Here is a 24227-nt window from a genome sequence, read left to right as displayed (position 1 = left end):
AAAAAAAACAAAGCGTGACAAACAGTAAAATTCAATTATTTCAAAGTGGGCCCGGCGTACCACAGCAGTACATCGATAGTTGTTGCACTTAAGCGAAACACACTCGTATGCTAAGATCCTGTTGACCTATGACTCCATTTGTTATCTTGTTTGCGCCACCTAGTGACCAAAAGACTGATGCCATTTGCGTGCCTAAAAAAACACATATTGATTTCTTCATCAGTGAGATTATGTCAGTTAATATTAGCACATGGAGTTTCCGAAATGAGAGGAAAAAAAAATGTGTACTGGCCAAAACGCACTCGAGCTGAATCATCTAAGAATATAACCTCTAACTGAAAAAAGTGGTTTTTAGGAGTTCAAATGACAGAGGCCAGTCAAGCATAAAACATGCCCAGACTGTTCGCCAAGGAGCAGCAGCAGAAGAAGATTAACAGGAAGTTATTGACCTCGTTGCAGCTACACTCTTTGTTTTACTTTTTAAGCATCGTCTATAAGTGAATTTACAGACGATATTACATGTGGAAATGACAAATAACATTATGAAGGTGGGACCTAAATGCTTGTGTTTTTTGACCTTGGAAATCACAGGGCGCTAATTCTAATCTAATTCTAATTGCTAACCATTTCACACAGGCACATTTTAGGTGTAGATGATGATAAACAATTAGTATTTATATCCAGTCAGTTCAGCTCAAGTTCAATCTTAGGACGGTAAATTATGTTGACTTATTTTTTCATCAAGAATTTCAACCGATCAAACAGAAGTTTCTTGTCATGTTTTTCAATATACAGTAGTCGGTTGTTTCCAACTCAACTTTTCATCTAAACGAAACTAGCCTCAAGGCATGTCCGTCTGTGTTATTTTATTTGAATGAGGCCTCTGTATTTATGTTACTGCTCAGAAGCTCTCATTTTTAAAGCCAAAAAATACACACACACCCAAACGTGTAATAAATGCATGCATCCGATTGTTGAAACCTCCAAATGTGCACCGGAAACGATCGTAAACATGTTTGTCTAACAATCAGCCTGATGATGTCATCGTTACGCGCATTACCTCATCTTCATGAGGTAACGGATGTGAAACGAAGATTAAGCACAACAGCAAATAAATACGGGTCCGAGGTTTGGATTTAATCATAACATTTTATTTATAGCCACCTGGTTCAATTACATGCATGGTGCTGATTTTTTGGCCCTGGACTGGCCTGGAAAGAGCAGACGAATGTTGCGCACGCAGTCAGCGGCGGCGTTGCGAACCTTCTCATCATCAGAGCCCATGAAGTGGATCAGAGGCTGCAACGAGTACACAAGACAGAGGTTTGGGCTGGCAGGAAGAACACAGACAAACATTGGACTCTTTGGTCTGCAAGAGACACTTTAAGTGCAATGCATGTACTGTATGAACTGTGTTGATGTGTTTTCGTGTGTGTTTTTCCTGAAGCATACATAATCGCAGCATAGAGCACGCGAGCGCACATTTTCGCATGAAAGCCACACAGTTAAGGCTAGACATCAAAACCTGAGCAACACACATCTCAGTTTCCCTGCCGTTGCTCCAAAGGTCAGATTATATCTGACTATTAGTGGCTTGTGTAATGGAACAAGTTATGGATTGCAGTGCGGCACGCTCCTGCATTTTCCACAATTGTAATTTTAAAATAGAAAAGAACAGCTAAAGGATTTGTAATTTTCAGTTTTGTGTCATGTTGGAGCAAGGGAAAAGAAACAATCTTACTATATTTAGAAATAGAAACCACCACTGAGTGCCATGTGTTTTTGGGAGATGAGCTTCCCCCCCGTGTTTTATCTGGAGTGAAATCACTACATTACGTTTGCGGGTGGTTGTGGGATTGAGTCAAAATAAAAGTAAATGTAAGCATAAATACACTGGCGAAATGGATGAGGCTAAATTTATTCAATGTGTGCCTCTTCCTAAATTCCCTATGGCAAGCCACTGAGGTTTCCTCAACCGCACTTTATTTTCAAAAGGGTTGTTTACATTGATAATAAAGTGACAACAATACATGAACGAAATAAGCACCGAAGGTAAAAACCTTGATAAATGCACAGACATTTTTGTGACAAAACTTGATTTCAAGGGACTCAATCATAGAATCATAGAAGTTCAACTTTTGAAGATTTCAACTTTAAGTTACAATGTTAATTTCCCAGCCTTAACACCCCCTAAGTATTATTTCCCTTTATTAATGCATTTGTAAACATTCCTTGCTTAGTCTGCGTTCTCAGCAGCGGCCTCGTCCCAGCAGATTTGCGAGAGGCCTGATGACGCTAAAAAGCCAGTGCAAGAGTAAATACACACCAACCCTATCCACATCTTTTACTTTCATTTCAGAGAATGGGAGATTTTTTTACTGATCGGCCAAGTAATCAGCAACATTTAATTTATCATTTACAAAGTTTTCCTGCAGAACATCCTGAAGTGGCGAGAGAGTGTGTTTGGGAGCACACAGCTGGACAATGAATGTCAGTGGTAAAGAAATCACCTGCGGGCAGAACTGTTGTTATGAAGGCTGGGTTCCCACGGGGACAAATTTGATAATAGGAACGAGTATTAGTACAAGTGGTGAATTGACAATGTTTTGCATTTTAATGTCAGTAAACTGTTTTTGGCCCCTTTATTCACTCAGCTGCAATAGGCTCTAACACCCAAGAGCCTCATGAGGATGAGCAGTCAAGATGATGGATGGATGGAGGGACCTGTCGTGGCCGGACTGCATTTAATAGCAAACATTCAACTTTTTTTTTTAAATGACCACAAACTGTATGGACCAAGTGGGAACTTGGTATACCTCCTAATTGTACCAACTTTCTGTCTGTGTCCACCCCATATGGGCTTGCGAACCACGAAATCACTGATTTAGGCTATCAATACATCATACTTTCATTAATTGATTCATAAGCTCACCATTAACAACAAACTAATGGGAGGCCTCAGCTTGCTTAGTCTCCAAAATACTTTTGAGCCTCAAAAATGTAGATGAACCAAAATGTACACAAATTACATTGATGAAATCAATCATATAACTGAATTACAAATGCTATTCATTTCAATACGAAATGTAAATTAGGTGCAAATGAGTACTTATCAATGAAAAACCTTTGCACCTGCAGCATTTATCCACAGAGAAATACCTGACACAAACGAAAATGTTAACGAGCTAAACGCATACAAGGCAGCACTATATAAACGTGCGGAACATAACAACTAACATTAGCTAGCATGTTATCCACAATCACAAGTTGTTGGATCAACAAAAAAACACATTTGGGGCATATTATTATAAATGACAACATTCTTACAAAGAAAGTACAACTTGCAAAAAAAAAAAAAAACAGTCTGTAACATTATGTAAAAATGGTCCAGATATTAACAGGGAACATTGGTTCTATTTCGAAGATTATAGGAGCACCAAGTACCATCATGACTTGGGTGACCAGATTTTCAAAATGAAAATGTGAATCAAAAACATGGTGGACAGCTGCCCTTGAGGACAGGGTTTAGACACCCTTGATTTACATTTCTCACTGCACAATGTGTGGTGAACAAACAAAAAGGACATTCCTGACTGTTTCTCCACAAAGATAAACAATAAGAAAACGACAGCCAAAGTGTTTTACGCAAAACAGCGAATATAAAAAGCAGTCCTTATGGATGTTATTCATTTAATTGAAAAAGCCACACTGCAAACAGAGGTGTCAGCTCATGTCAATGCAGCAGTGTTGGGATTATGTGAAACATTTGCCCTTTGGGTTTATACGATTTTAAATAGCATCCAAAACACCTCGGTGAGCAAACTCGCATCCACGGGCTGGAGAAAACATGCAACTTGCTCACAAGTCTCTTTTGTGCAAGGAGAGGATGCCTGAGAAGTGCCAAAGGCCGAGATGTTGCCAACTCCACTGCATGTTATTCAGACGTGGCCAAATAAGTTCTCGCGAAGCACGCGGCTCTGCTAAGATAAGCATGTCTCTCTTTGCTGCCCCCCCCCACCCCCCCACCCACCTTTCAAGCTTGCTCTTCCCCTCCCAGCTGGGATCTTGTAGAATATAAAACGCCACTTGTTAGATATTCCCCGACTGTGGCGAACACTTTCCGCTACGTTTGAAATTGGGAATCATGCTCTTCTGAGGTTTTTGCACTTTACAGAACTCCAGTGACCTCCAAGACGAAAGGGAAAGGAAGTATACACGCTTCATATAATCCCCTCCCGCCTTCCCTCTTAGGCAGTCTGGGAGGGCTGTGCACTCTGTTGCACATATTCTATCGCACATGTAAGTGTCACGGTGTTAAGTGCGTTCACGTTTGACCAGCCGCAGGTAGTTCTGACTTCCACTTCCCTGCCATTACGGCTCCATCGACTCCCAAGTGTTGCCATGATTGGAGCTTTAGGATGTGCGGGCACCAAATGGCAGCCAAGTTTAGCTGAGCTCAGTTGGCGAGAGGAAGTTGGTAAAGGAAGTCAAGGTAAACAACATTCCCTACAACCTTCTGCGAGCCAGAGACTGTTCCGCTACTTTCGGTTTTGGAAAAGGATGAAGGAAGAGGGAGTGTTTCTTTTGCACCTTTAATTTGGAACCTTCTGAATCCCAAGAGTCAAGGATTGTAATACAGTATTGTATGTATCAACTTCAACGGAATGATTAAATATCACAAAATCCTATGAACCAGCAGCATCTGGAGTACAAGAAGGCACTTTAGGGAGTGAATGAAATTTTAATGGGGTCTCTGCAGCTTTTTTTTCAAACTGAGAGTAAATTAATTGAAACATTAGGCAACTTACAACTAAATGTGTTCCAATGACTCTTTTCCAAGATGTCTGCATTTATTTTGTTGAATTTTATGCAGATGTGCATTGTCGTTTGTGAGACAATTTGATGTAACACTACCGGTTCTGCTCAGACCTTTCTTACTCTTCAGTGTTGCAATAGCAGCTACAGAAAAAAAAATGCAGGGGATCACAATTTTGGGATAATTTCCAATAATAAAACACCCATATGCAAAGACTGTCTTGACGTACAACTCCGTTTGTTGTCTTGGTGCATCACCTAGTGGCAAAACGCCTGATACTATTTGTGTGCTTAAAAACACAGTGTTAGTAGTTAGCGGGCTTTCATTAAATACAATATTTGCAAATGAAGAGAAAAGAAAGTTGTAAACCTCCTTATAAACACTAGGCTGTATTATCAAAGAATATAATCTGTCACTGGAAACAATCTATAGTGGCGTGGTTTTAGGTGTTCAAATTAGAGACGGGAGTCGAATCAATTTGAAAAAGATTCGGCCCTAAAATTCCACAAAGTATTTACAAAAGCTAGCGTTTTGGAAGCAATGTAAAGCACCATGGCAGTCATCATACACAATGAATGGCATGCGTATAAAACTGTGAAATATCAAGAGTAGACGTCACATCAATCATCCATCTTTCTGGCTTCAATTCTCAAGGCATTTACTGTACTTTGAAAAGATCTTGTTTCTTGATTGATTTACACTCAGAGGGGCTGATAGATTTCTCTAAAAATATTTTGAGAGGAAGCATTAGCATCAACGTTAAAACATGTGAATGAAAACCACTAAACTAATTCCCTGCCAGCCCCGGTAAAAATGTCGATGTCTAAACCCGTCAATGGCAGTGAATGAGTTAACATGAATGAAAAGGCAATATTCAAGCATTTTGTAAGGAATAAAAGAACTATGACAAAGGCAGCTAATCGATTTTCCAGAGCGAAATGCTTTCTTTTGGATGCCTAATTTCCTTTGCGAGCCTCGGGGTGCTGCTACACACATCATTAAGTGCGCTCCAGCGTGAACGTTACGTTCGTAAGCAGCTCTGCAGTCGCAGAAATCTGCGCTCATTTGAAACTGTGCACTACATGTGGGTGAACATGTTTGGAGAGCTTCTCCGCCGTGCAGAAAGGCTCACTGAAATACTGCTGCAATAACACAAGAGGTGGTCTATAAATTTACACCGGACCATAAATTGGACACAGACCCTCATATCAATAGTCAATAAAATACCGATAGTGTTGTTTTTAACCAAACTCTCTCAGCGGGATATCTGAATGTCATCCAAGCAGATCATTATAATGCCCATTGCACGGGAGTGATTGACATGCTCTCAAACTGTAATGTCTCCTCGGGGTCGGGCAGGTACGTTTCATGCTGTCTGAGACCAAAGCCAGACTGAACAATGAGGCTGCCTGTGATGGCTTTCCATGTCTGAGATTAACAACAAATGCAACGCGGTGGAGTTAAGCGCTTTAAAAGTCCAAGAATACATTATGGAGCATTTTTGCAATCCTTCACTGGTACATTAATAAGGTCAAATACTGTAACAGATTACAGACCTTTGTACACAAAACACACTCATATACAGTCCACTCACACAGGGAGATGGGGAAATAAAAGTTATGGCAACTTCGTATTGTGAGTAATAAAACATTTCTTCAAAAATTTAGCAAATTTAACATAAGTGTTTTCGGAACACAATGTTCAGTGAAGTAAGCCAATTATACCTAAGTGCTTCGACTTTAACGGCATCAAATAAAGTACAGCAATTTTGTGACGCGAGAAAAATACTATAAATAGTATTTTAAATGTTCTTTTGTGGAAATAAAGAGTTAGCTAGGCAAGCTGTAAGTACTGTTGCATGTGTTTAACATCATGCAGTGTCAAGAATAAACTGAATAAAGCTCGACATAAAATACGTTTGATTCAAAGGGGAAGTCAACCCACAAATTTTCTTTACAATGTTCTACGCAGCTCGATGAGTCTAAACAGCATTCTAATTATTATTGTGCTGTTTGAATATAAAATACGTAGCAAAATGCAGCTGGTTTCATCCATCTCAGGTGGCAACCATTTTATCACAGGCTCTTGCAAAGCTCAGCAAACAACCAATCACAGCTCTCCTGTTTTCTGAATGTCATATGACATTCGCAAGATGAGCCATGAGCTCTGAGCAAATGTGATGTCATCTTCAGTCGACAAGTGACAAAATGGCCACCACACGAGATGGGCCAAAGCAGGTGAATTTTGTTGCTTAAAATTGTATTTCATCGAACCTATTATTGTCAACAAAAGTTTTGATTTAACTTCTTTAAAGTGTGAGTTTTTTTTTTTAACGGTCATCACTCTTCAAGTGCACTAAAATCAGTAATGGAATCAATTATTTACCATTCAAGGGGATGATTATTATTATCTCAATTATTCCACTTGGAAACATTTTTGAAGGGGAAAATACATATTTTGTTCCTTGGGACAAAGTATTTATTATTCCATTATTTAAACACCTCTATAATGGGCTCCATTTATAGTCCCTTGGTTTTATAGAGTTAGTAGAGGGTTTTTTTGTTGTTGTTTTTGTTTTTATAAATGTAATTGCTCAAAAAGATGTTATGAAATATTGACCCACCAAGAGCCCTAGTACGTGAGCAATCATCTAAATTATTTAACTTGGAACTTTTTGGGGAGGAAAATAATACATAATTTGTATATACTTTGGAAAAAAAAGACAAAAACAGCACAAAAACAAGGAAACCAAAAACAACAATAATTGAAAACGTAAACTTTACATTTATATTAAGACTGAAGGTTACTGAAACAATCTGATATGTTGATCGTAAAAAAATATCTTATGTTACTTTATTATTTGTTCCAACACTTTTATAAAGGGTGCCATTTAGGGTTTAAATGTTCACCAAATGCTAGGCTGCCTAAAAGTTAACACGTTTTTCCATTACTTCTCTGTCATAGAGTCAACTTTAAATTTACAATAAACTGGATATATTATAGTGTAGCACAATATGCTATAAAAATTTTGCTTCTAAAAATTGTGACGTAGACAATTTAAAATGCATTAGGCTGTAACTGATTGTTACAGTGCAGAAATAGACATCAATAATGTTCAAAAGAGTATATTTACTGCATGTTCTTATTGAATGTGATGACTGAAAAAGTATCATAATTTTGAATCAGTGTATCTATACAGCTTGGAGCCATGCACACACACAAAAAAAAAAATCAAACAGACAAGTTTTGAAAGAGTAGATTGGGCTTATTTTCAAAGCCCACAGCTGAGCCTGATGCTGCATTTTACCCTGACGTCCAGGAACCGGCCGTAGCAACCGTTGCTACCAGCTACAAGCCTTTGACTTGCGCTGTAATGGCATGTAGGCTCTACCAGAGAAATGACACTTTGCACACACTGCACTGTTTGCTTTAGTGAATTCCCATGATGGTTAGACAGTTGAGCCGTGTTTCCTCAGCTGAATAAAAAACACTGTTGTTGCTGGTTCTCCCATCAAAGGATGTGGAAATACTTGAGTTTATTAGTTACCACATATGAAAAAACACACTAAAGAAAAGCCCTTTATGTTAGTTATGGACAACAAAAATGGTATGAAATATCTTGTGACTGACCTTCATTACACCTTCGCTGTGCATGATGACGCAATTGTTTGACTCCTTGGACAGCTGGTGCAAGGCCATCACGGTACTGTGGCGGACTTTCATATCCTGTGACTTTAGGTATTGCGCTAGGTGGGGCACGACTCCTGCCTCTCCAAAAGCCGCCCTGTTATTGCGCCATGTGCAGCACTGTGCGATGGCCTGAGCCAGGTGGCAGTGAAGTAGGTCACCGGGCTGCGTGGAGAACAGGATGGGTCAGATAAGTCAAGGGAGTCCAATGCTACCTAGCAACAACATCCACACATGCATGGCTCATTAACTGGATGGATGTTATAAAGCTGTGGTTGCCAGAGCAAATCAGTTTTGGATGAAAAAATAAAAAGAACGAAAACCATCAGTCTGATTTATCAATGTTTGGAACGACATTCATAGTGGTACAGTATATCGCAGCATATTTAATTCAGCAACTCTAGAAGATAGATTGTGTGACATCATCTTGTTCAATAAAAAAACGTGTCACTAATAATGCAAGAAGTTTCTTCTTGTTCAAATTCATTTGCTCTTAATTTGAGAAGAAAAATGTACTGTTCCTGTTATGACATCAAAAATCATTAACACTTTAGGCCACAGTCTTTTGAATAGCTTGAACATATTTTGTGACAAAGAAATACGGTAAAAGTTGCTTGGTGTAATATTGATGTTTAAAGTGTCAACTTAGATTAGATGATACATGCGGAACAAAGGCCATGGAGTGCACTTACTTTGTCAGCTAGCTTGGACAGCAGCGAGACCACATCATAATCGGTCAGAACTGCCAAATTGTACTTGTCTTTGGCGATTTTGGCAATGACAGCGCACATGCTTGCTAGCACGTTATCATAGGGCGATTTAAGCAGATCAATGACCAGCTCCATGGCACCCATTAGGGAGCTCACCACTTCCCCGGACTCCTAAAAACAAAAAAGTTAGAGAAGATGACGTGGGATCAATTTGCAAATAAGATGAAATACATTGACAAAATAATTATTTAATGTAAAATGGATCCGTCCATCCATCCATCATATCGCAGTCAATAGCCGTGAATGAGTAAAAAAAAAAAAAAAAAAAGATCACCCATCTACTTTCAGCAGTATCTTTTGTTGCCCAACCATTACCCTCACCCCTTGAATTCAATTCCATATAACTCACTTTCCTTCCAGGGATCTATTTTGCACAAAACAAGCAATCAGCCTAAAATATTCTACAACTTATTCAGCACTCTCTCTAAATTGCCACATGGAATTTAAAGCTTAGAGGTGACATTTATAGCCCTTTTCCCCAGAGAAGTGTTGAATTGTGAGAGAAGCCTCACAATTCAAATTCATGGCCATGGCAGGTACCGCAAGAGCTTTTACCCACTTATGGAGCAATGCTTTACCTAACCAAGAGTCTGGTAGGGAGTACTAAAAGAACCACAGCGGAAGAGCTGGCAGGGGCAAGGGCTTCAGTCGGGCTTGGCACATCGGGGCACTCTTTTAAAAATACAACTCACTAGATTGCAGAAGAACAGACCAAAGTGGCAAGGTCTAAATCTAAAATGTATTCCGCCTCCTCTCTTATGGGAAGATTTTCTTCACCAACTTCTTCAGCACTTTAACTCACTCAGTGCCAGGCATTTTTTGACCCACCTTTACCTTAACACTTGAAAAAGAAATTCTATCTGGAATTGAATGCCTGGACCAGTTGTTTACAAATGGGGGTACCAGTACCCCTGGGGGTACTTGAAGGAACTACAGGGGGTACCCGAGATTTTAAATAAAGCAAACATAAAAAAATCATTTTAAAATAATTATTGAATTAACTTTTTGTGGAAAATATAAGTTCATGAAACACATTTTATGTTCAGCAGGTTCATTTGATTTCATGATTGTAAAAAGCCACCTCTCGTTACCTGTCAAGTTAGTAATTAATTTTGGTGAACACATCTCTACAATGATCCAAAAATAAGTAGAATAATTTTTCTGTGGACAAATATTTATTTATAATGATTTCTTTTTTAGAACAGGTCTGACACTTTGTTGATTTTTTTTTATTAACAGTTAAGTTAATGATTTATTTATGTGAACAGATCTCTTCTGTAATCCCAAAACAGAATGCTTTATGTTTACTATTTTTCTGTGGACAATTACAGATGTATTTATTTATTTATTTATTTATTTTTTGAGAACAGGTCTGACACCTTATATTGATTATTTTTGGTGGAGAAATATTGATCAAAAATTAAGTTATTTCTTTATGATAACATATTTCTTCAATGATCCAAAAAGACGACACTTTTGGTTGATTAATTTTTTTTGTAGACCAATACAAATAAAGTTTGAAAGGATCTATAAAGTTTATAAATCAGACACTGATGGCATGTTTTAAGTTTCTATGCTTTGCTTTGGTTAAGGGGTACTTGGCTGAAAAGATATTTCACAGGAGTTACTTCACTGAAAAAAGGATGAGAACCACTGGCTGAGACTGTTGAAAAAAAATCAATTTGGGAATGAACGAGTTTATATCTTGACAGCATTTGCTTACAATGTGTGTGTGTGTTTTTTTAACATACAATGCCATGTTAAAGTTACAGTATTGTAAAGCCAAACAATATAGCGTGTAACTTGTCATGTCTCATTACATTAAGTTCAATGGGCATGCTGCTGTATTTGAAAACACATCTTTAGCTTTGGTTGAATCCTGGCCAAATTGTTCTCTATGGGTCCTGTGAAGCTTTGCCAGGGGACGAGCAATTTGTGCAATGAAGGGTAGAAAGGTAGGGAGGGGCTAATGGAGTCCAAGGCCAGCGAGCTAACCCTTCCATATACACACAGGAAGCCCTCCGTCAGGAATACTGATGACGGCTGGCCGGGAGTCCCAGCGACAGCGGAAGCTCTCTCAAGACACCAGCTGCGATGTGACTGGCCCCGAATCTCTTTCATGGCAAGGCTGGACCCCCAGATGCTGTATAATGAGGCTCTTAACCAGGGATCAAGTGAAATTGATAAAACTATAGGTTGTGTGTGCTTAGCTTCTTCCGAAGAAATCTCCAGTATGAACATAATACAACAAGAACAGTACAGTTTATTTGTGTGTTGAGTGGCATCAAAATGGAACATTACATCAGCTTCCTGCACAGATCTGTATGTGAATGGTGAACATGAAATGAAACTGCATACTATGGCTCTGAATGTTATACTTGTTCAACGTTTTAACGCCTGATTAAAGTGGAATGAATTGAATCTTTTTTGTGGTTTGTAGTATAGTTTTTTTGTGATAAATGTTTTACATATGTAACAAGCAGGTTTATACTTTATTTTAACTCCCTAACAGACCAATCATGAGAATTGAAGACAGGAGAGCAGTTATTTGTTTAGGTATTGTAAACATAAGTGGGACTATTTATTGTAATTACCAAAGGGGGAAGTTTCGACCCAACTCAGCCATGGCTTTTTTGATGTGTGATATCATAGGAAAAGAATATAAATAAAGAATTGGAAGCTAAAATATTGCATAGACTGTCAAAACATGACAACTATGCCATGCTGCCACCCCTTCTCAATGCTTGCAAATGAGAGGTTGAGAGATACAACTTATAGATGTCAAATGCCCATGTCGAGCTCATTTACTGCCATTCAAAGCCAGCCCATCATTTGTGTCCACTGTAGTGGACATTTGTTTTTGGGCTATAGCTCTTGACTAAGTCCCTGTTTGCTCAGTAGAGGACATTCTTGCCTTCCAATGAAGTCTTATGTTTTTGGGTTAGGATGCAATTCATTGCCACTGATGACTACAGTTGTCAAAAGATCCATATTTATTGGATTGGCAGAGAATGGGTAAATTCTACTGGTAATAATATGTCACATAATATAAACTGTACGGAAGAACAAAAATGCTTTACATGCTCTAAGTAACTAACTCAATCTTCCAATTTGTGGAAAACCATTGAACTCATTCAATGTCAATGACGGTCATAGATGTCAAAGATTAATTTTTCCAGAGATGGCAGTGAATGAGTTACTTTTGCTGTTTATTTGAGACACAATGGACAGATGAGTAGACACAAATGGGTGTTGGGAGGACATGGGGTTTCTCAATGAGTATGAGACACAGGGGCTTGTACGACATGTAAAAATTATTTAACTTTAAAAAAATACTAAATTGTATTCATTAATTTCTCTAAAAAGTGACAGCAAATACATTCAGCCAAACACCATAAAATAAAGGGCCTTTTTACAAGTATGTGATCCTGCTTATACCTGCCATGCATCATTTTTGCACTACTTCTGGGCTAGAGATATTCCAGCCAAGGGATGGCGGTGGAGGGGGAGGGGGGGGGGGGGGGGGGGGGGGCTTGCAAGACACCCATCTGGGCCGTATTGTTGAGCGGATTCCCTCCTTGGCAAGTTGTCTGCATGACTAACAGTCATAATCTGTTAAAACAATATTGATATCTAGAAATAAAGCAGCAGGCGATTAACATTGTTAACAATCAGGCTTCATGGATTATTTTCCATGGTTGCATCTAAACTGATAAAATATGTTTATGATAAAGATAACGTTAATTTCACACATACTTTTTTGACAGCTTCATTTCAAAACATATTTTTCTGAAATATAGGGACTTAATATTAAAACAAAGATGAATTTGTAATATAATTACGCCTATCTTGGCCTGAGGAACATACACAAAGATCTTCTAGTTTTTACACAGGATTTAGTAGATGCAGATTACATTTTGTCAAAATGCATTTCAAAATCATATTCAAAGCTGAATTTTGAGTTAATCGAAGATAAAAATGATGCTAAACTTGGCATAAGTAGCATGATGAGTCAGGATTTTCAGCACGGGAAAAAGAAGGAACACCACAGGATATTACTTGGTCTTTTCTCCCTGCATGCTTCCCACTTGAACAACCTTGGTGTGCCAAAGGAGTCATTCTGCTTCTTATTAAGCCTGGTTCACATAAGCCCTGTCTGACACCGCCTTGCCCCTGCTAACGCTAACCCCCAGCAACAGGTTGAAGTCAGACAAGCATGTTGATAATATATTAAGGCGTATCTGCTACAGCCCGTGAGTGGACTTGAATGCCCACCTAACAGTTTGATCTAGAGCAACAAAAAATTTTTTAGACCCTAACGTTGAAAAGCTGAGTGCCTTATGCATGATTGCTTTCTTGTTTTTTTCTCTTTCCCATACAAAAGCAAGTCAATTCTTGGTTTTATAGAAGATGAATTATAGATGCTGAATCTGGAATGGGTGGACCTGTTTTATCATGACTCAAAAGGTAAAGAGAGAAAATACATTTGCAACACTAAAAAAAAAAAAACAAAAAAAAACAAATGTGGTGTGAGATGGTTGTCCATTTGTTAGATGTAGGATATTTTGAGTTCATGGAGACTGACAAGACATTAAGCAGATGTGAATCTGCACTTTGTATTCTAGGATGAAGAAAATCTGGTATGAGAGTATAAATTAAAAAGGCATTTACTATATTGTGGAAATCAAAGGTTTCCTGGAACTGTGTGTAGTTCTTGTGTAATACTGCTAACCAACAAACAAATTGCCAGAGGGAGAAAAAAACAAAAAAAAAACAAGGGATGGGACAGGATACAAATCCCATGAGAACAAGACGAGATTTTCACAATATTTGTAATATAAAACAATGCCTACATTTTATTTTTACCGAGCTGACTACAAGACAATTAACAATCTATTGTGCAAATGTAAACAAACAAGAAGAGCCTGGTTTGTTAAAAAGTGATCAGTAAAAATAGTAAACTGTCAGCATCACAGTGTGCAGAATCATTTATGTCTATTAACCAGACTTGGAAGAGTAATCAACTGCTTTCACTAGCTAATATAGACCACTCAAGTGCTGTTAGCTAGCAGCTAATTTTTGCTAGGCACCGCATTAAATGCTGGCAATGAGTGCTAAGATAAAACATCAATGCAAAGAAGTCATTTTTTTCGCACTTTGAATTGGCATTTATGATAATTATTTAAAGCAACATTTTGTGCAGTAAAAAGACAATCGTTGTTGCGACATGCTTCAAGGAACAACTTCAAAATATAAGCATTCCAAAGCATTCATATTCATACACTATTTGGTATGATGAGGTTCATTTTGAACTCGGCTGATTTCACCCTGTTTGGATGAGTTTTACAGTCGTGCAGAGCAGTTAACAAGCAGCGTATTTTCATTTGCACAAAAAACAAACGAAATCTCATAGTTTACTAATCTCGCGAGATTTCGTACGAGAGCTAGGCCCATCTCTAAAAAAATACTTATATAACTTTAGTGGCAAATGACATTTACCGTACCTTTGCATTCTCAATACAAGGACAAAGAGCCCATGCAGCACTGGACTGAACCTCCGGGTTAGGGTTTTTCAACAAACTCCATACCCAGCGGATTGCATCAAGCTCCTGAATGATCCTTTAAATGGAAAAACACTCATGTGAGAAGTTCAGAAAACACAGCAGATAAAATAATCATGTAACAATGTCAAAAAAAATCCGACAACCCCTTGACTTAAACTGTCTCAGAAACAGATGAGACAGAAATAAAATACTAAAAATACAAAAATTAATCCCATGGAATGAGATAATTCAATGTTTTGTATAAGAAAATATGCAATATACAAATTCATATTCAGTGTACACAGCACATACACCAGAGACAACAGCAGCACATGAAATTTAGAGCTGTTCCTAATTTATTTTACTCTCATGTAGCATGAAGGCAACCATAATTGCTCTCATTATGGTGCAGTACAGTTCCACACTGCTGCAAACTACAACCAAAATCATAATTATATTGTTAAACGAAGACCTATTTGATCTGAAAAACCTGCTATATGAACTCAGTTTCAAGTTGGGAAGCCAAATCAGCCATGGTAAATGACGTTTCCCTAAATCCGCCTGGCTAGCAGCGAGGTCCATAAAAATTGATGAATTTCAGCTTCAGCATTTCACCACAACACATTCCCAGTCCTACTCACTTCCTCCCCAGGCGTAAAACTCACTCAGCTGCTGCGCTTACCCCAAATCCCACACTACGGAAAAGCTCGGGTCAGAGGTTAACTGACATCTGTGTAAAGTGCCTCATGCACAGTTTTATGTATAGACACCGAGGCAAATTTTTAGTAAGCATTATGTTGGCTTGTTTTTTAACCACAGTCAAAAAAGTGACCTCTTTCCAAATCAAACAGAGCCAGACAGGTCGCCTAATATTTCATGGCGCTTGTGTGAAGTTTACTTAAATATTAGCTGTATTTCATCTTTCATAGTTCAGAATGCATTGAATTCACACCGCAGTGCCCCCGTTGCGCCGTGTAAATAACATGCGTGTTCCCCGTGCGAGCTCGCACCCAACAGGGCCAACGGTGAATGCTGTCATAATTACTTAAACAGTCCTTAATCACAGTATCTCCGTGACTGGCAATGAATGAACACTCATCAGAGACATCCTCTGCACCATCTGTCTTCTGTTTGCACATAAATCAGTCTCAAATGATCATAACATCAGATTCCAGTCTGCGGGGCCTCTTAAATCCGCACCAAAAACAAAAAAGGAAGCTTCATATCATCGGCCAAAACAGCTCTGTCTCCCTGTGAAGCAGGTATGAAACAGATTAGCATAGAAGTTGCAGCTGACAGTGATGGATTAGAGGAGGCCACCGCAGACCCTGGAGGTATCAAACACTGTGTGTTCTCTTTGTAGAAACACAGGATTCATTGGAGAAAATACAACTGGAGAATTTCACGGAAAAGCTTAAAAACGCTTAAAAAAAAAAGAAAAGAAAAAAAAACCTCCAGGCTTATGATTGTGATACATGAGGTGAGATTTGTCTGTTGTTGAATTCAAGATTTAACGGCATTACACAATTGTTACAAGTAGGGTGGCAATTAAAGATTATTTTAACAATCGATTAATCTGTTGATCAAACATATTTTTAAAAATGTGTTTTAATTTTAATCCCTTTGTTACAAAAGGACATTTTTCAAAATTACCGTCGCAGAAGATTTAAAAAAAAAAAGGTTTTCATTCATTAATTTTTTTCTTTTTTTTGGGCCATACATTTGCATGTTTTTTTTTTTTCAAAAGTAAAGCATATGTTAATAAATATCTCACTTTAACACAATGGTCCACCTGCTTTCAAATTGTATGAAAGCGCCTCGAGAAAATGCTGTTGAGAGGTTGAAATTCTGAAGATCTGAACAATTTTGGCCTCGAAACGATTATTAAAAACAATCATTAACTCATTTGATTATCACTTAGTCGTTGACTAAACGTTGTACCTATAATTTTAAGTATAAATACACTTTTATTTTGCTATTTAGTTGAAGGAATTTATTCACAAAAGCTATGTGAATGCTGAAAGATGAATGAAAAATGATGGAAGAATGTTGAATGATGAGGAATGCTTTAAAATTACGGAAATTTTAATGTTTTTTAAGTATATAGAATGATTTTGAACAATGTGGAATGGTGAGATATGGTGAGATATTGGACAACATGATGAGCTGAACAATTTTATGTTGGAATGGTCTGAATAATTAAAAAAAAAATCTAAATTATTAAAATTTTGAAAACTAATTTTGAACGTGTCATAGGAAATCAATGAGAATTCTGTGGGTATAAAATGTATAATATTTGGTAAAATGTGAAATTTTTGAATGAGGGAAGGAAGAATAATCCGGAAGGTATGAATTATTGGAATGTGTTTATGTTGGAAACGTATTATATTGGTGAAGTACAAATTGGCAATAAAATGTAGAACTGACTGAGCTGATCATTTAGAATTTATAGTAGGCACACACGGATATTTTGGGCGGGGAAAATGTTAAATTATGGAAAATCTGTCAAAGTTAAGAATGGGGAAAATAATAGGAATAATAGGAAGAGTGATTTATATTTTAGAACAGGTTGAAGCCCAGTCAAAAAATGTCAAAGACGTTATATTAAAAAATATTGTGGAGAAAAAGATACACCAAAAGGGTAGCATAAACATGTAAATTCTTTCAGAAACTGATGTTAATTGTTCTGCATACTACTACTGCTACACATGTTTTAAAATACAATTATAACATGAAAAAGAACTGCAAAGGTTTTGTTTAGAGCTATAAAGAGTAAATTATAACAAGTAATTATACCGTCTGCCTTATATATTCATCCTGTGAGAAAACCGACATGTCTTTGGCTTCCAAGCAACTAGAGGCTAATGGTTGATATGATAACAATGCCAGCTTTTAACTATGTGAACTTGCCCTCGTGAGTTTTATTTGTGTCCTAATTCAAAAGTGTCTTGCGGTCCCTTCGGCCTTGTAAAAGCAACAAGGCACCCGTGGAAGGTCCACAGTTATCCTGCATGGAGAGTGAGGTTTTAAATGAACACAGAGTAAACACTTTATTTGACTGCGGGTCGCTGTACATTCCCAGCCATGTTGTCTAGGAAATGAAAAAAGCTTTACATGTATTTGTCTTGACAGTGGCCACAAAGCTACAGTAAAATGCCAGGAATTAAACCAACCCATATTTAGAGCAGCAGGTAAAATAAGCAAAGCCTAAACAAAACTATTATTAAACCATGGATCAAAGAGAAATATATCTGCAAAATACAAATTAAAGCTCCATAGCTTTCTTTAAACATCAACATGTGACAAGTTAATGACACAGTGTTTCTATCCAGCATTTTAATGTCATTCTCTTGTCATAGGACCTGAATGACCAAGAGTAGAGTTTAAAGTTATTTCAGTGATGACATGAGTAAGCTGCTGAACAGATTCCATCATGTTAACAATGGCGTCACATCAAATGGACTACCTATTGTAATGCTGTCAATAAAAGTGTAAATTATGAGGCACACTTACGCCATGTTGTCCAGATCTTCAGCACAGGCCTCCACCACCTTGGTTACGTTCACCAACAGTGCCTGGCGAAAGGACGAGAACTTATGAACTCTTCAAACGCTCACAAAGGTAGGATGCGATTCAGAAACATGCCTCATTTCTTCCGACGAGTAGTTGGACTAGTGGTTTGAGGCCTCCGCGTTTGCGGATGGTGATCTTGTTCGCAGGCTTTTGAGCGAACTCCGCCAGGGCTCCCACCACATTAACCAGCACCTCTTCGGGCTGGTTAGTCAGGAGCCCAATCAGGGTCTCAAGGACTTTCTGGTCCTGGAACCTTTTGAGGAAAAAGTAAAGATTGATTTCAGTGCGAAATTGAATATTCTGGGTTCATTTTTAACATTCTTTTGAATATCTTCATTAACAAATCCATCCATTCATTTTCAGAAGAAATTTTCATGATTAGGGTCCTCCTGAGACCTAGCCTAACCATTTGTTTTTAGTCTAAAATTTTGTGGTATTTGAGTTACCCTACTAAATCCTAGCATGCCTAGTAGAGGACATTTTCCATGACGTCTGTTTGAGTGGGATACAATTAACTTTGCTTTCTTGCTGAGACAGCATGGACAACAGTGGACACAAATAAATACGATGGGGCTCAGGAGGGTATTAAATTATGCCCAGTTAAAATGGATTTTTGACAAACATTGCTGTCAATGGCAGCCATGTAAATAATACCTGGATCTTTTGACGTCTAAAGCCGTCAACGGGAATGAATGTGTTAATTGCCTGTCTGACACAAATAAATGATTAATCATTCAATATTGCACCTACTTGTTTTTGTAGGTGCTGTTCTTGCATGTGTGTCATGGCTGCTGTTTAATCACTCTTAAACTGCTTCAATCTTCACACTAATAAATCAAAAACCCATTTAAGTTGGACTCTAGTCAAGAACAGTTTTAATGTACACAAACCTGGACAAAAGACGGCATTTTTTGTGCATTTTTGGCTCACTTTTGGAAAAGTCATAAAGTTCATGGAGATAGAAGAATATGTATGGCATAGGTACAGCTGTCAATTGTCAAAACAAGTCAAGCAGTAACAAGTTTTATTGTATAAGGCCCTCTCACAATTTCCTATTACCGGTATACAGGTAACAAGAAAAATTGTCTTGCCGTTTTGGTGATTGTGCCTTGTTTCCAAGTGGGACAGAGTAGTAGACTACAGCACACACTTAAGAGGGTTATAATGTGGTGGAAGCAAACCTCAACAAACCCCTGATATAGAGTTAAGTTTCACTATCTTTATTCACGGTTACGGTTGCTGGCATCCCGATGCTTCAGCTATTGTACGGGATCAGGGTCATTTAGGTTTGGTCAAGGGCCATAGAATCATAGCCTATTCTTGAAAGAAAAAACATAGCTAATGAACAGACAAGCTGCCAAAGCTAACTTTGGCGAAACTCACCTTCAAGATGAGCCAAATGTGATAAACTGACTTCTGTAGAATCTTGTAATCACATACATAATTTTGGAAATATAGTAGTTACAAGAATAGTAAGCTGTGGTTATTTTTGGAAAGATATTTCCAAGTGACAAAATTATGTGACAAGAAAAAAAAATACATCTTGTTCTCCACCCAACTGGAAGCATAATAAGCCGGTTATATATAAGGGAAAGAAAAATTAGGTTTTAACTGTCAGTTGTCACATAATTGAGGTTTGTACCAGTTAAAAATGCAAACAGTACACTGAACTCTGACAAAATCAAACCAAACTAAATACCTTCTTTAGTGACACATCAAAACCAATAGCAGAGTTTTGCAACTTGTAGTCTGAAAAATACGGTATGTACACAATACGGTTTTCCAGCACATTACACGAAATTTAAAAAAAATACACACTATGCTCCAATGTAAGAAATGGTTTTGTTCTGTCGCAGGAACAGTTATGAACCGAGTCAGCACTGATGGTCCAAGTCAGTCGCCGTTAGATTCCTGTTTCACGGACAAATAACAGAAATGACAGCGAGCGTGTCTTGCATGAGTTTATTTGTGGGAATTATCGTATTTTCCGCACTATAGGGCGCACCTGAAAGCCTTAATTTTTTTAAAAAGCTGATGGTGCGCCTTATAATCAGGTGCACCTTATATATGTATCATAATTGAGATTTGGATTCGTAGATGGGGAATGAACTGATAAAGCTTTACCTTTTTCTTTTGTGTGTTAACAGTTGAACAAGGTTGGTCATATTGACATTCACTTATTATGCTATTGAGAGTTTAGAGTTATTATTTGAGTTATTATTCTTATTACTGTGAGTATTACTATATTGTGATTGAAAAAGTTTGAAAATATGTCATTAATTGAGGGTGCGCCTTATAATCCGGTGTGCCTTGTAGTGCGGAAAATACGGTACTACAACGGGGATAGTAGTTTAATTTGCAAGAGAAAATCAAAAACTATGAGCTTTAAGTATTAAGAAATGATTACATCAAATATTCACTTCAATGGCTGTCGGCTGAGCCTCCCTTCAATTATGACCAATTAATGATGATGATGGACAGGCGACATTTACTGTCCCCCCAATGTAAACATTTCTTTCTTTATGGGTGGTTCATAATGAAATGATGATGAAAGCCCAGTTAAATTATGGTGACAGAACAATGGACAGACAGCAGGACGACGAGGGGTGCTTAAAAAAACAAAACAATGGATGGACAGCAACGACTAAAAGATGGACCAGCAAAATCTCTGTGTCTAAGTATATATTATATATAAATCAGTTTTTAAAATGTCTGACTACCAATTTAATAAAAATGCAAAAATGTCATACATTTGTAACTCTGACTGTAATATCACTGTTGACTGTTGACTCAGTTTTGAAAAATTTGTGTCGGGATTGAGAGGACAGGTTTCTTAAAAATCTGTTTCACCCAAACTGGAAACCACACATTACTGTACTAGCGAAACTTGGCAGTCGCAGTTTTCCATTGGAGGAGTTCATTCTTTTGTTAGCACTTTTACACGTGTCCATAACACCTCTGTGTACAGACTGACTGGGTCACATATTGATGCATTCATAAATCTGCACAAAATAAAGTTCCATTTTCCACACCTCACTGGCAGAGGCCTTTTCACACTCCCAAACTATATAAAAATGTTGGCGCGCATTTCCCATGCTTTGGCAGGTTTGTTGAAAATCATAAGCTTGTGGCCGACAATATTGTCTTAAAATAAACACTTTGATGAAACATTAATCAGTCAAAATGGCTAACACATGCTTCCTCTTGTCTTAAGTGGGAGTCCCCTAGACTAGTACACTGTCCAGACGGTGGAGAACATCAGTGATGTGAAGAAAAAAAAAAAAATGCAGAGATCATGGTCTGTTCTCCTATAGCAAGCGCTTAACCAAAGAAGAGCAGAAAAATAATAGAAAAAAATAAATACGCCTCCTTTTATGTTTGCCGTTGCAAAATGATTTGACAGTAATAGCTTAGTCACCTCTGTCCACAAAGCTCTTGCCTGACCTCGACATTTTAAGTAATTCAAATAAGGCAGAGAGTTTAAAAAAAAAAGGACTCCCTAAAAATATTTACTCTGCACCCTGCTGACTTCCTTGTGAAGAGCTGACCACATCTGACCCTTCTTTCACACCCAAACGTCCACAAGAGCTCCAAAATGAGAGGCCGATTCATATTTGGGTCCTGTGGCACCATCATTAAGATAACTTTGTGACAGTTTGATTTACGGTGAGGGCAAGCAGATAGTTTAGTGTTTGTACATTTAAGTGTTACTAAATAAGCTGTGCAAGTGATGTAGGGCACAAGTTAAGTTAGTGCTGCTGCGGCTATCAATAGTAGCTGTGTACTATTTTGAAAAGCAAGAACAGATGGCATTCGGCCTGCTTTGGCACAGAGTGTTCAAAACTGTCATATTAATCAGGGCTTGTGCAGTTAACTTGTTTTATATGAATCCAGGTTGCGGTCAGAGAATTTATTTTGCGCTTATTTGGAAACTCAGTTAAATGATTGTTTGACAACAATCAATTAAAAATATTGCGGTTTACAGCTTAATTCTGGGTGCCGGATTTCGGAGAAACAGTCGAGCGTGAAACATTTTGTGATGTTTCTGCTTCTGTGAAGCAAGCTTAGCTTTACTTGTGGCAGCATACACTCGGTTACACTAAGGGAAGACTTAAATTAGACTTTAAATGTAGGATATTATTCTGTCACGTATGATATATGAAGTGCTGAAAGACGCATTTAAGCGCGACTCAGCCTTTTTTTTCCAAAATCTATAAATTCCTCTCCGCCATTTAAACTATTCATTCAGGAGGAGGGGAAGATAATTTCACCTCGAAATGCTACACATGTTCTCCTAATAAACTGGATTATTAGTTCTTACAAAAGTCTGCCACTTATTTACTTTTGTCATTTAATGCGCACTATCAAAGTACCCCCTGAGAAATAGTATTATCAGCCAAAATATCTCTTAACCCTTATGCAGTTTTTTTGTCCTTTCTTTTGATCTTTACAAAGGGAGAGCATTGAAAGAAGACACAAGGGAGCTGAAATTTCACCCAGATGGTGACATCATGTCAAGTTTGAAATAGCACAACGACGTATCACACTTCCAGAAGTAGACCTTCCCTTGGCTAAATTACTAAAAGAAAATCTGGAAGACTTTGTCCAAAGAATGGACACTATACGGCACAACAAAAAGGTAAACGTATAAACAAGAGTGCTGTGCCATTCATCTTTGATTAACTCATTCACTGCCATTAACAACTATGGACATCAAAGTTTCATTTTTAGTGAGCAGGCTCATTCATTACCACTGACAGCTATATCTTCCTGAGACACAGCCTATTCACTTGTGTCCAAAAAGGAACATAACAGTTAACAAGAATGAGTAGGCTGAGTGTCTGGAAAATTGCACAAATAATGACAATGCACATTCGTATAAAACTTAACAAAATATAAGTAAACAAGGTTTTGCAAAGGAGTCACTATAACACAGTTTAGCAAGAAGTTGCTTCATGTTCCAATTAATTTGCTCTTAGTTTGAAAAGAAGATGTACTGTTCCTATCATGGTATTAATTTAAATTTGCTGATACCTGCAGAAATCCTGGTAAAATCATACCCCCTGAAGTGTCATACTGTACCTTCTGGGGTATCATATCCCCTTTCTGATACTATATTGAATTTAGACTGAAAAATGGCCCAAAAAATGGGGTGGGATTTTTAAAGTAATTGTGTTGTTTTTTTGTTTTTTGTGTTTTTGCGTGTGAATTCATCATGGCAGTGTACAAACAAGGGAAAAGAGAAAAGGTATGATAAATATATGGCATGGATCTCTGTCATGGCTGCTTAGCACAACATATCCCAAACTCATATAATTCATAAAACTACTGAAAAAAAAACTATGGTTTTAGAATAATTCCATATTGTCAGGATTATTTACTGACTACTTTTGTTGCAAAACTGACATGGTTAATTTTTCTGCCATTTCTGCACTGTAGTCAGAAATATGCACTTGGTGCAAATTATTTTTGAGTCAAGGTGCTAAAGACCACTGAACATTTTACACGGCAAATTACATCATCCAGACACAATAGTAAAGACATCATCATGCTAGTGGAAACAGTGATACATCTAGCCCCCCTATAAAAGTTAAACGCCATGAGATGATGACAATAACGCATGTGTGTATGCATGTGTGTACTAGTGGGAGAAAAAAGGGGACACTCTGTCTCAAGCTTACACATCCAGGTTCTCCGGGCTCAGGCAACACTTCCAGATGGCTCCGGTGGCGGCGGCCATGAGCTGTTTGTTCTCCGTCTTGCTCAGAAGTGAAACCAGCAACGGCAGACCTTTGCTGTCATGCACTGAAGTGCGGGTCCGCTTGTCTTCTGCACACT

General features: G+C 37.9%; 1 protein-coding gene across 5 annotated transcripts in view; it reads right to left on the bottom strand.

Moving 5' to 3' along the window:
- Window positions 1–1135: 1135 nt before the first annotated feature.
- Window positions 1136–24227, bottom strand: part of odad2 (outer dynein arm docking complex subunit 2) — a 49905-nt gene continuing 26813 nt past the window's right edge. For all 5 annotated transcript variants that reach the window (XM_088402626.1, XM_088402629.1, XM_088402627.1 and 2 more), the window contains 7 exons: window positions 24071–24225; window positions 18462–18642; window positions 18330–18391; window positions 14778–14892; window positions 9196–9384; window positions 8447–8668; window positions 1136–1299 (listed from right to left, as the gene is read on the bottom strand). In XM_088402626.1, coding sequence (XP_088258752.1) covers window positions 1174–1299; window positions 8447–8668; window positions 9196–9384; window positions 14778–14892; window positions 18330–18391; window positions 18462–18642; window positions 24071–24225 — 1050 coding nt within the window. In that variant the 3' untranslated portion in view covers window positions 1136–1173. The remainder of the gene's footprint in view (window positions 1300–8446; window positions 8669–9195; window positions 9385–14777; window positions 14893–18329; window positions 18392–18461; window positions 18643–24070; window positions 24226–24227) is intronic.

The sequence above is a fragment of the Hippichthys cyanospilos genome, chromosome 19 (genome assembly GCF_059441005.1).
Source record: "Hippichthys cyanospilos isolate Australia breed blue-spotted pipefish chromosome 19, RoL_Hcya_1.0, whole genome shotgun sequence".
NCBI lineage: Eukaryota > Metazoa > Chordata > Actinopteri > Syngnathiformes > Syngnathidae > Hippichthys > Hippichthys cyanospilos.
This window is presented reverse-complemented; position numbering and strand designations above follow the sequence as displayed.